Source organism: Aythya fuligula, chromosome 6 (genome assembly GCF_009819795.1).
Source record: "Aythya fuligula isolate bAytFul2 chromosome 6, bAytFul2.pri, whole genome shotgun sequence".
NCBI classification, from domain to species: domain Eukaryota; kingdom Metazoa; phylum Chordata; class Aves; order Anseriformes; family Anatidae; genus Aythya; species Aythya fuligula.
In genome coordinates, this window is record NC_045564.1 from 21,656,621 (window position 1) to 21,670,202 (window position 13,582).

The window sequence follows — 13,582 nt, forward strand, 5'->3', positions numbered from 1 at the left end:
GCTTTGTAATTAGTATACAGCCAATTACTATGCAGCCTTCTAAATACAATTTATGTGCATATAAGTGGTATTTTCAGGCATTATTTACAGTTGTGTAAATCTAGAATGATTCCTCTGAGATTAAATGAAATTAGTCAAGAAATGTACCCACATACTCAACAGACTGTGTCCCTCCCCTGATAAATATAGAGGAAGACGTGCGGTAACAGTGAAACAAAGGCCACACCTGAGAAAAACCCACGGGAATAAGGAAACACCTGTTTGTCTTGTGGGAGAACAGGTGGGAGGCGGTGGTTTGCCGGCTCAATATCCTGTGCTTGATATTACAAAGAACAGAGAGCAGGTGCCCCTCTGTTGTTTTTTGTTTTTTGTTTTTTTTCCCCCCCCCTCTCCCTTTCCCTGTGAGTTTATTAAGAAGCCGCCGCTGCTCTGTGCTCCCCTGGAGATGCCTTTCCAGCACCGCATGGCTGCTCCCAGCTCCCTCCACGTATCACCTCGCCGGGCTCCCCTGTGCTGAGCGCGCCCCGTTTCCACCTGCTGGGTAGAGCGGGAAGCCCTAATACAACCCCAAAACAGTACGCTCTGTCCTATGGGCTGGTACAGGCCGAGCCGAGCCAGGCTGGGGGAGAACCCAGGCGCTCCCTGGGCTCGCCTCGGTGCGGGGCGGGTTCAGCACCGCGGCCAGCTCCGGGCCGGCCCCAGGACCCCGGCCCCGGGAGGCAGCCCCCGAGCGGCCGGGCAGCGGCGCCCCCCCGCGCCGAGGGTTCCCCCCGTTTCGACAGGAGGGGGAGTGTATGGAGGGGAAGCCCCCGCCTAGGTCGCGCTGCGGAATGGGAAGGGACGGATATTAGGGCGGGGAAGGATGCCGAGGGCGCCGGTGGTCCCTTGGTCCCTCTCCTCTCCCCCATCACTCCAAAGTGACCCCCACCAACGCCCCCCCAACACACACACCTCCCTCAGCCGCAGACGGGGAGTGCACCAGGCTGCTTCCCCCGGGCCCTGGCAGCGCCTGGGGCCGCACTCGGGAGCCGTGCAGGGGCCGGTGGGGCGGGGAAGCAGGGGGCAGCCGGAGGTAGCGGGGACACCCCCCTCTGCTGCCGCCATCAGCGCCCCGGGTCCCCGCTGCCCCCCTGCAGTTGCGGCAGAGGGGGGCTGAAGCGCGCCGCGGCCGTGCTGGGGTGTAGCTCGTTCCCGATGCCGCTGTTTGTCGCCGAGTTTTGAAGAGATTTATTGGCTGGCTCTTGCTAAGCCACGCTTGAGTAATCCGAGCTGCTGCGCGCCGTGGTGAAGCCCGGAGGGGGGGAACGTCACTCCCTCTGGCAGCGGAGCAACATTAGTCTTCCAGCCCTCCAACCACCGCTACAGCGTCGGAAACTGCCGGGTCACAGCCATTTGCTTTGGAAAATTGGCGATGTTTGGTGCTAGAGATCGATTACCCTTGTAATCTTCCCCCCCTCCTCCTCCTGCTTACCCCACCCCTACCCGCCCAGACAATAGCGTCCTAGGTCCTCCAGGAAAAAAATAGAAAAGAAAGCGAGGAAAGAAAGAAAGAAAAAGAAAGAAACTGGGGGATGGATCTGACTCCGATAGAAAAAGCGTGTGTCTAGAAGTGGTGCTAATGGGAAGAGATTTCCGAGCTCCAGAGGACGATGATTTGTCACAAAGGGTAGCTGGCTCTGTGCTTTGGGCTGGAGCCGTGTAGGAGATCCTTGGAGAAGTCATTGTGCACAGAAAGCCGAAGATCTGTACAAACATGCCTGTTCGCAGAGGTCATGTGGCACCACAAAATACATTTTTGGGCACAATCATACGAAAATTTGAAGGGCAAAGTAAGTTCTCTCTTTCTATTTATTTTGCTACAGTAGTTTGATTCTGCTTGTGACTAAATGGACAGCAGCTCCGGACTATTTTAAGTTTGTAGCTTGGGCAGAAAACCCCAGAGGTGAGGAGGGGATCCCTCGCAGGAGTAACGTTGTTTTTGATCTAGAATGCAGATTACTGACTTGAATTATTGAGCTTTTCATTTTTCTTCCCCTATTTCAATGAACAGTTTTTATCTTTGACTGTATCCATGTTGTATAGCTACAGAAGTTATATTTCTTACCTTCTAAACCAGTGAGATGTCTCTGAAACAGCGTACAATTTTGTTATCCATATGGTGGCTAAGAAAATCGGCTAGATTTATTATTGTTGTTATTGTTATTAATTATCATTGTCTTTTCAAAATAAAGCATAACAGGCAGACTTTGATTTAAAGGAACCAAATAATATGCAGAGGAGCTATTAAACAGAAAATATTCTTACCTTGTCATCGTGACTGCATTTTAATATATCTGTTAAATATTTCTGCTTTGTTTATGGAAGCCTAAAATATCTATCAAACCAGTGCAAATGCATCCTCAGGGAGAGACTCTGGGGTCTTTTCCAATGCAGCAGTTTTACTACCTGTCGAGGAGGCTGAGAAGCTAAAGTGTTTTTCCTGGATGAACTCTGGTTTGCTGTTAACAGTAGGAAGGAACACTTGATGCTTAAAATTAATTTAATTTAGAAACAGTAGTTTTGATATATGTACATTTATTTAAATATTTAGCATATTTTTAGTATCAGTTCAGCGCAAACTCTTAGAGCTAGCTGCAGTTTATATACTTCCGTATACCTAGACATACATACATTACCAATTTAATATTTGTTATTTGAGAATAATATATAGACTGTAGTCCTGACTTAACCAAATGTTAAGTCAATGTTGCTACTTTAGTAGAGTTTTTATGTTGTTTTTATGTTGAGAATATAAAACCCTACCTTTTAGATAGTCAAGTGATAGTGAAAATTCATCATGATTGAAAGATAGTAGAAAATAGCAAGAATGAAATCCGTATTTTTCTCTCCAAATATTGCACTGTGCTCAAAGACTGAACATCTTTAAAATTTTGGAGACTTGTACTGCTAACTTGGTATCACACAAAAAGTCTTTCTAAAAGTGAGGGGCTTACTAGTGTGATTAACATAAGCACAAATTGATGTTATTATCAGTAAATATATCAAAACTGTACATTTGTAATTAAAACTGGAATAGTGTGTTATAGTGGTAAACGGAGACAAATGAAATAACAATTCAAAGACAACTTTTAAACTTTTCTTGCAGGTGAGGGTTTGGGAAAGCATGCTAGACTAAAGCAGAGAACGTCAGTGGACAGAAAAATGTTTGAAACACCACAATCTTCAATTTTGATGTATCTTCATATTCATGGTTTTACTAAGGAATATTTTATTTCATAAATGTAACTTTAAAACAGTCACAGAGAACAAACATTTATCTTTTTTTTTTTTTTTTTTTCCCCAGATAGTTTTCTTAGAATACTGACTATGGAATTAATGTCATTCAACTCCATGAAAGCCCCTACTGCGTAGCCTCAGCTGGTTGGGCTTTATCACCATAGAACCCCCTTCTCTTCCACCTTTAACCCCCACCCAAAGAAGCTACTAACTTTCAAGGACTTTCCATGGAGTTATGGCTGACAACATGATACTTAGCACCTATGTTTCAGTGAAGCTAAAAAAGAAAAATGTTAAAAGAAGTTTTGCAAAAGACTTTCATAGTCTAGCTTTATTTCCTTAAAAGACAACTGTCTTTGTTTTTAATGTATTCCAATTTTATTGAATTATCTTTAAAAGCTATGGATCAAATTAACTCCATTAAATGACTGAAAATCTCTGTATTTCAGGCATCCCAGTGAAATGAGTGGTTGTTTAGCCGCCATCCATGCAATTGACACTTTATGAAAAGTTGAAAGAGTACTAAAAAATGCATCGCTTTCTTTTATTGCAGATAAAAAATTCATCATTGCTAATGCTAGAGTGCAGAATTGTGCTATCATCTACTGCAATGATGGATTCTGTGAGATGACTGGGTTCTCCAGGCCAGATGTCATGCAGAAACCTTGCACCTGTGATTTTCTTCATGGACCAGAGACTAAAAGACATCATATTGCTCAAATTGCTCAAGCACTGCTGGGGTCAGAGGAGAGGAAAGTGGAAGTCACCTATTATCACAAAGATGGTAAAATCCATTTTTATGTTCAAAACTTCTGTGTTTGGTTATCTGGTAAAAGTGTGTATGGCCAGACCCTTCACTGGAGTAGGGTGTATCTCCTTTGATGTCCAGTGATGTACAATTACGTGTATCAGTAAGGGAATTTGCCCTGGAAGTAGTGGCTATATAGAGTATTTCACTGTATGCTCAGCTTTAAATCAGATGTAAATCTCCTACAGTAAACAGTCCTACAACAATGCAAAGATAACACAAGCACAGAGCAGGACTCTCAATTGTAGGAACTGTTTCATCTCAGAGAAAGTAGGGATGATGTATCCATTTCAGAGAACTTAATTCTGCCAGCCTGGAACTATAGTTTGATTTAAATGCAATATTTTACTGGATAAAGCACAAGGGGATTGAAAGTAGCAAATACTGGCCCATAATGAAGACAATATTGCTTTATAAAGAAAGAGGCAAATCCTTCTCAAAGATGAGATAATGTGGAGTATCTACATTTGAATCACAAAAGTTGTCCTAGAATTATGTTGTCACAGTAACAAATTTGGGACGATTAAACTATGAAGAGTATCCCTGTTTTACAGTGAAGATTCAGTATAATCTTTTAACACTATTGCTGATATAAGAAAGAGTGGTTAAATCTACAATTCTGGTGCTTTTTTTCATATTAAGAGAGCATAAAGTGAATAAGTGACTGTATTTGTAGATTAAAAAATGCACATACTTGAAATCTAATTATGACACCTAATAGTTACATGTTGGATTTTATTATTATTTTTTTGATTACCCAGTGTTATTTACAGAAACACCTGTTTTTCAAACAAATCCAAATTACGAATATGTGATGTACCTTATTCCATCACTTGTTGTGTATATACTCTTGTGAGAAGGAAAAGGAAATTAATATTCAAATGCTGAGCTTAAATTAGTTCTGGAGAAGTGCCAGTGTGTTGTTTGCATCAATTTTAGAATCACATGTAATGGATGCTCTGTCATTTTAAAGTCACAGAGTTAAACCCTGTTCTTAGTAATTCTGTTGTTATCTTGGAGAAACTTAATATTATTTTTAGCTTAGGCTGGTATAATTCAGATAGGACTCAGGCCAACCATTCTACCCACACTGCCAATATTTAATATTCTTCTTAGCACATTCTCATTACAGTCCTTTGTTCTTAGATCTGGTTTGGTGGTCTGGAGTAGATTTTGTTCAAGACTGGTTGTAGTAGTTGTGCCTTAAACATAGATTTATCAGGAGTCCTGACACTGTGTGTCTGTACGCATCTAGCCCGTGTTTGCGTTAACTTGGCGTGTGTTAAAAATAATATTGCAAAAGGAGAATGTCATTGCTAACTTTCACAGCCACAAGCCTGGAGCACTGTTTTGAGATCTGGTTATTTAAAAGCGCTTCAGTCTCCCACGATAATGGGAGGTAGGAAAGGCACTTTAACTATCTTAACTACTGCATAGCTATCTGTCAGTTACCCTAAATAAGTATTTTTCTAAAATGCTTAATCCTGGCATCATGCAACACATCATAATCTATTTGAGGCCAAAGCCAGACTGACCACAAAAATTGCTATATCCTTTGTAAATAGTTTTGAATTTTGAAGTACACTATAAATGACAGTTATGGATTATTCAGTGTAAACACTCTCATGCATAAAAGGTTTTCAGTAACTTCCCTGCTGTGAATAGTTTCCTTAAATCAAAAGATAACTATATATGACTGTATGTTCAAAGGTGAAGGAATTTCAAAAACTATGAACAGTATTTCTAGACAAATGTGTGTTGAATGTCTGAAAAATATGCTGCTCAAAATGACTTACCATGCACTATATACACTGCAAAATTTAAACAAACAGGTGACTTTTAAAAATTTAAATATTTAAATTTTTGAGTCACTGATTATAGGCAAATATTGACAAAATGCAAGATAGGTTTGACACTCAAGTTTATAACTCCCAGACAACTCAATCAGACTTTTTTGTTTCATTCCACATAATGTTAAATTTCTTTTAAAAATGTGAGAAAAAGTTCTGAAGTTTGTGTGGTATTACAAAATTTAAACTACCTGTATGATTGATATAATAAATTTCAGTAAACATATTTAATAGTTATTCTAAATTGCCAAAGAGATACACTTCGCTTTTCATCTAAAATTTGGAAATGTGTTTTATATAGAACTATATACAGAGTAGTGACAGCTAATAAGGATTTTCTCTGGGTTCTGAAGCAGATTAAATTTAAAGAATTTTTAAAACATTTGAGAGTTTAGTGTCTGGTTAGTTGTTTATTTTGTATTGTGTTGTATGGGTGAATATGAGAATTCTTCAAGAGCTCAGTACCAACACAAGACAAGACGAACACACACAAGTTTAATTTTTTCTATGTGAGTAACTCAAGTTACTTTAATGAACTGCCCACTGCTTTGAACATTATATACATATATATTTCATAGCCACCCATTGTGTAGTGTGCTTTACATAATACTTAAGCATATAGTGGAGAATGGCAGCTCACAAAGTTGTCAATGGCTTAAGGTTCTGCCGACAGGCATTTCTGAAGACCGTATTACAGAGTCCTCAATATATGCCCAGTAAAATGCAAATAACAGGGAGAATATTTGTGAGAGCTTCGTATAATTATTTCAGTGGCATGAAGTTGGAATGGCAGCATTATTTACAGAATCAACAGGCCCTGTCCCAACCACACTGATTTCCCATACTTACGGAAGTTTTTAATATTTGCAGCTAACAGCCTTACTACTGTATTTCTATCAGAATGAGATTGATAGTCTACATTTGGTTTGAATTTCTTCTCACTCGTTTTTCTTTTTAGAAGGTTATTTGCACAATCTAGACTATTCAGATTATTCTGATACTCTGTCCTTTTAGAGTAGAGTCACAGTAAACAATTACATAGCTATTAAAAGAATTAACAACTACTGAGAAAAACAGTTAATAAGAATACATGGATGCCAGAACTAACGGTCCAAATTAATAGTTTGTCATCACAAAAGAAGCCTTCACTGGAACTGCTTATGGGATTAAGGACTCAAAGAATTCTTTCTTTTTTTTTTTTTTTTTTTTTTTTTTAATGTAAATAGTCCTTTAATTAAATAAATAAATAAAAATAAAAACCGTGCAATTAAATGCAGATAAATAACAAGAAATATTCTTTTGAAACATTTTTTTTAAATCTTACCTATAAGGCATTACATCTGCTTAATCCAAAAATTATATTCTGATATCAAAGTAACTGTATAGAATATTCTTCACTATCTCACAACTTAATTTCCGCAAGTTATATAGCTATATGATCTGTATTATAGTTAAAGGTAGGATGTTGTTTATACAGAATATCAATTCTTATTTTAATAAAGTTATTTGTAGTGAAAATGTTTGACAGCTCTTCCTTTGAGGACTCCATTTTGCAGTTTAAGTCATTATTGCATAAATCAGTCTTGACAGCTGTAAAATATTGCTTGAGGTGGTAAAGCTGTAAAGCTTTTGACATAAAAAGTATAATTATGTTGGGACTGAGAATAGATATATAATAATCAGAAAGGATTGTATTCCACTGAATACTTTGTTACTTCTTACTCTGTGTTTTAAATGTTTATGCTTATAAAGTATACTTGTTAGACAGAAGGACATCATGTATGCTTATACTATAAGCAGCAGATATTCTAGATGCACTACAGAAGGATATAGGTTTGAGCAAATATAAGATTAAGCAATTATTTGCAGGGTGCTTATAGTCTTCTCAAATTACTTGCCACTTACCTAGTTTTAGAAATGTAATTTGCTGCAACTAACTGCAAATTAAACATAATTGTATTCTTAAAACACATTAAGGTTCCAAGCTAACATTTTTAAGGCCTTTTAAGCTCTTTTTCGAGGATAGGAAAATAAAATTTTTAAAAACGTAAACATATTGACCAAGTGAAAATGGTACTAAGTGTTCTCAAATATAAAGATCAGGACTTAATGTAGAAGTTCACCATCTAGTCTTCAGCCAGCACAGGCCTGTTATCACCTTTTTGTGTTCCATAAATGCTGTGAACCTACCAATCAACTGGTAGCTACCAAAACTGAAGAACCTTGCATGTACGTCAAGTCCCCTTAGATTAACTGACATGAGGGTAAGACAGTGCAGTTTTGACTGTAGATTTGATGTGTTAGCCATGGCTGATATGAAAGGTGAATGAATCAAGTCAGTCTGTAATAACTCGCTGCTGCAAGTTATTACAGAAAGAACATTTTTCCCCTTATTCAAAACCCTGTCTACAATAACCTTGTCTTAATGCAAGGTTTTTTTCCAAACATTTTTAAAAATAAAATTTATTGGAACAAATCCAGAATATTTATGAAGGCATTGAGCTATTAGAAATAGATGCTCTTCTGTTGTGTCTGTAGAGTAATGTAGGTTTTAATACTTGTCCTGAGAAGACAAAATTTTTGCCTGTCCCATTCAGCATTGCTGGTTTTGTGGCAGGGGGCCTCATAAGCAGCAAGCTGACAACTCAGCGATCACCCATCCCAGTCTAGCTATGGCTCTTGTGCCTGCCCAGAACTGTGGGTCACTTCTTGCTCACTTTTCACATAGGATACCTAATGGTTTAATCAGCTTTCAGAAATATTGAGTAGGCTAATGTATGGACCAATTTCAACCATATTTTTTGATTACTTTGTTTTCTAATAAATTCTTTTCCTCTTCTCAAGTTAAGATTAATTTATTTTCAATAAGGAGGGGGCCTTGAAGATTTTGTTTTCCCCTTTTCTTGTATTCCTACTAATGAAAGACATTACATAACTAAAAAGGAACAAAAATTAAACTGTCTTTAAAGTTATTCTATTTATATCAGGGTTAAGGGTATGCTTAGATACATCTAATTTTAACAAATAAGAATACAACTACTATTATTACTGCATCTGCATCTTTAATAGAAAAAGAAATCCTACATGGTTTGGAAAAATCTCTTCTGACAGTTTTAAGTTCTTCTATGGCACAAATAAAAAAACCTGCAGGCTAATGAATCAGGAAGAGTATTTCATTTCAGTACAGTGTCTAGGGGGAACTCTTCTGGCACTGGACTGGACTAGCACAGGTTTATGGCAGGATTCAGAAAGTCACAGGGTGAATTTATACTAATCAAGGGACAGATTTCCCTTGCTTGAGCTATACAGAATTAATCGTTTGTGGCTGTAGAAAATAGAGTCCCACAATAGTAAGAAAGGTGTCACATTTTGGAGTCAAATAGCACTATAAGGTTATGATATGATACACATATTCAAAATTAAAATTTATCTATACTGTTTAAAATAATAATTTCCTATGGAGTGGAGTTTAGTTTAATCTTTTAATTAGGCATTGCCTAACAAAGTTTTTATCTGCTTTGAATATACTCTTCTCAGTTTTAGTGAAAGCTATTTTATTTTTGGTGTATGAGACAAGAGCTGCTAGTCTGTTGTTTTCTTGTTTGTTTGTTTGTTTGTTTGTTTTGGTGTGGTTTGACATAATCTTATTGTGTCCTCTATGTTTAATATGTTTCTATGTTTAATTTGTGTCAATATTCAAATGTCACACTGTAATAAGAGAGAGAGTTTTTCCGTACTCCTGATTTGTGTTAATTCTTTTCTCAACTGAACTTGATCACATATTATAAAGAAAGAGGTGTAGGGAGCAAATCAGACCTTGCTAGAGACATGGAAATAGAGTAACTTTTTCTGACAGTATCCTTATGCATACTTAGTATTATACAAACTTCAGAATGTCTCATTTTGAACAGTACCAATGTTGACATTGGTGCTGATCTCTCTGGTTTTATGGAATGGAAAGAGAATAGTGGTATGGACTGGATTCTACCTTAGTGGTTTTAAGTCCAGTTTTAAAGTGTTCCTTACATATTTGACTTAGTTTATGACTCAGTTTATATGCTAGACAGTTCATACTGTTTCCAGCTTCTCAACCAAGTATGAAAAAGTTTAATCAAGTAGCATGGGAAGCACTTTACCAAGACCAAGCTGACTGTGGAAATTGCTAACTCACTCTGGAAACCACGTATCTCAAAAGCAATCAGAACTGTAGCTGAGAACCAATATCAAGGCAGAGCAGATGCATGACAGTGGTGGTGGGAATCTAGGCTTGAAAGCAGCTACAGCTGCTTTCATAGTCTACGTAGCTGAAAGTTCACATCTGAGGTGAGAAGTACTGGTCTTATAATTTTGTATACTTTTAATTTTTCAGTATAGTATACTGTGGTTTGTTTCTTTTTTGTTTTGTTTTGTTTTGTTTTTGTTGTTTATTTATTTATTTATTTATTTTTAAGAAAATAACATATATATTTGAACAATCTTTTAGAAATTTCATTAAAATATTTTAAAAGCAGAATTCCAGCCATTGCTAGTCACAAGAAGCTGTTGGACCTCCAATATTTCCTTAAGTGACCTATTTAAGGTTCCTCACTAACCTCCTGGTATAATACAGCTTTTTTTTTCATTTCTGCTTTTCTTAATTTCTTTCATTTTGTAATCCCAGTGAAATCTTATCAGTAAACATCTCCACAAAGAATACCAAAATGCAAAAAAAAAAAAAAAAAAAAAAAAAAAAAAAAGTCCAAGTAAATATTACAAAGGGGAGATCTTCTTGTCTTTTTCTGTTTCATCAACCACACTCTAGTTACAGATTTCATTATACCTACTCTTGATAATGCCCCCTATTGTAGCACTGAAATGTTATCCAGGGGGGAAAAAGAAATGAAAGAAAGAAAGAAAAAATATATATATTCCAGCTTCATTGTTAACAAAGAAGAGATGTATCATCAAAACCTAAAAATGGTGATTAAATGTCAACATTATTAACTATATTTTTGCTGATAATTAAGTGGAAATTACAAGAAGAAAGCTTAGGCCAGAAATCAGAGCTGCCTTCAGTACTTCCCTGCTTACTGAAAGTTCTTGCTTTCCCATTCTTGTTCTTTCTTAGTATCACAAAGTCAATAAAAATAATTTATTTTATATTCTGACATGACCTCATTTAAATTCCTGATTTGCCACACGAGACTGCAGTAGAAAACAAAGGCATGCCTAAAAATGTTCATCTCAGAAAAACACAACAGTTTCCTTCATATACTGTGGAATTATTACAACACCCAAATACACCAGTCCTTAACATTATCAGATCATGAATTGTTGGCCTCTTTAAAGCAAATACACTGGACTAGACTGTAACTGATTATTTCTGCACCTAGAATCTCTCCTAATGACCTGAGGGCTAGATAGCAATGCCTACAAATACTTGGCTTGAGTACCTACAGCTTTCACAGAATTAAACTGCTACATTTAATTTTTGCAATGCTAAAAATCCTGATCTTTAGGTGTAAACCAAAGCTGGTGGGGACATATTATACCACTGATAAGTAGTATCAGCTGGATTTGAGTTTCTACATACAAAGCAAGAATAGGAAAAATAAATAAATAAATAAAATTATAAAATATCCTGTGGATTACAGTGTACATGCCTACACCGTAATCCACAGGATAAGGGGCAAAGATGACTTCAGACCAAGGATAGATATGTATAATTTTTTTTTCTGCTTCTTAAACCTAGGTTACTTGAAAAACAGTTAATCATCATGTAAATATGTTTCATCACTAACACATGTTTTAAAGCATTTATTCCCAGATGTTCTCAGACTTCAGAGATGGTGCCTTTGTAAGAATATTTATTTCTTAAGAGCATTCTCTGCTGCTTTTCATTGAAATCAATGCAAGTGTGTCTCTGAAAATAGCTTGCAAATTTCCTCCTTTCAAAACTCATTTGTGCCAATCTGCTTTACTCCTTCCTCTCTGGAAAAAAAATGCTAGATAATCTCATTAGTATTTTGCATGTTTATGGCTATTGTACAGGAAAGTTTTTCTTTTCGTAGTTTCAGAAGACTATAAGTCTCAGAGTCCATAAATCCTATTGTCACAGTATTTAAGGTAAAACACTGCTGCTGCTTTATCTACTTGCTTGAAAAAATGCTTTCAGTTTACAAATGAGAATGGAAGGAAACCTTAAGTGCAGGTCATTTTTAATAATGATTATAAAAGAAAGGAAAATGTGATCCTTTTTTCCATAGTAAATGTATAACATCATTTCTGCTTGATAAAGCATAACAAAAATCAACACCAAAGTCCATCAAAAAGAAATGACACTTCCCAAAAGGATTATTTTTGAAGCCCATTTGTATCCCTTAGACAACATAACATGTTATGTGAGAGAATAACAGCCCTGAAGTACAAAACCAGGTATCTATAAATCAATGTCTGAGCCTTGCCTGTGGATTAATGGAGCAGCTCACAAGCTGGTGTGAAAAGACACCCTATGTAGAATGTCAATCCTGACCCAGTCTGTGTTCGTCCACAGTTTAGAGGATCATTAGTGCTTCTGTAAATTACACTGATTGCCTATGGCAACAAGAATATGAGGTGGCACAGAAGTGGCTTTAGTGCTTTTAATCACAGATTCTCAAAGAAAAGTTTTGAAGAGTGATAGAGTTTGCGCACTGTTTTTGGGTGACCATAAAGCTGTATAAAGACGTAGTTTCTCTCTGTCTCCAAACCAGGAAATCCATTCTCCCATGCTATAAGCAGAAACGGGGTCTAAAGAGCTGCTCTCAAATACCAAAATGTTAATTAAAAACTGCTAACTGCTGCTCCAGCTACATACAGAATTAGTGTCTGTCATGTGTGATGTTTTTAGTTCAGGTGCTAGGTGCAGGTAGCATCCTCCTTCTCTGGTTCTGTCTATTTAGAGTGGAAACGAGGTTTCTATGTGGTACATAGATAACTCCCTAGCAGACAGGCATATGATTCTATTTTGTAAAAACAAGTACACAAACCAAGAATAAACCAGCTGAAGAAGTGTTATTGGTAGACCATGCAGGTCTATTTACATTCTTTTCTGGTTGTTTTTTTTGACTTCATTTATAAAGAATCAGATACCGTGGCAGCTGAATTGCCAGTAGTGTTACTGTCTCTGCAGAACCCAACAGATGCAAAACAAAATTATTATCCAGATAAATATATTCTGTGTGGATGCTTTTCTTTCAAACATGATTTCTCTCACATTGTTATGTGCAACAGTTATTATCCCTGCTCCATGGGAACAAAGTAAATTGATTCCTTTTTAAGTAATACTTTGGTATTAATCCATTTTCCTTGAGATCATTTTCCTGTAAATAAAAACTTATGAATAAAACACTTTATTTCCACTTGCTCATGAATTCAAGAAAATATATCAACTGAGATGAAATGACAGAGGAAAAAATCTATCTTTCACCTTAATTGTTACCTGGGAAGTATATTATCTAAACTATTTTTTGTCACAGGTCCAAAAATATCAGGCTTCACATATCATGGTTATGAAGGTCACACTGAGATACAACTACTGCAAGAGAAATGACTAACATAAACTTTTACATGTAAATGCAAATTTAAGATCAGATTTTAAATTATAATTATTGTGTCATCTATCTATCTG

General features: G+C 36.7%; 1 protein-coding gene across 7 annotated transcripts in view; it reads left to right on the forward strand.

Moving 5' to 3' along the window:
* The first annotated feature begins 1,245 nt into the window (after positions 1–1,245).
* KCNH7 (potassium voltage-gated channel subfamily H member 7) overlaps positions 1,246–13,582 on the forward strand; it is a 220,038-nt gene continuing 207,701 nt past the window's right edge. For 4 of the 7 annotated variants that reach the window (XM_032189876.1, XM_032189878.1, XM_032189877.1 and 1 more), the window contains exons 1-2: positions 1,247–1,829; positions 3,830–4,060. In XM_032189876.1, the coding sequence (XP_032045767.1) occupies positions 1,754–1,829; positions 3,830–4,060 (307 nt within the window). In that variant the 5' untranslated portion in view covers positions 1,247–1,753. Of the gene's footprint in view, positions 1,830–3,829; positions 4,061–13,582 lie in introns of all 7 variants that reach the window. The other 3 variants (XM_032189879.1, XM_032189881.1, XM_032189880.1) reach the window with 2 other exon arrangements.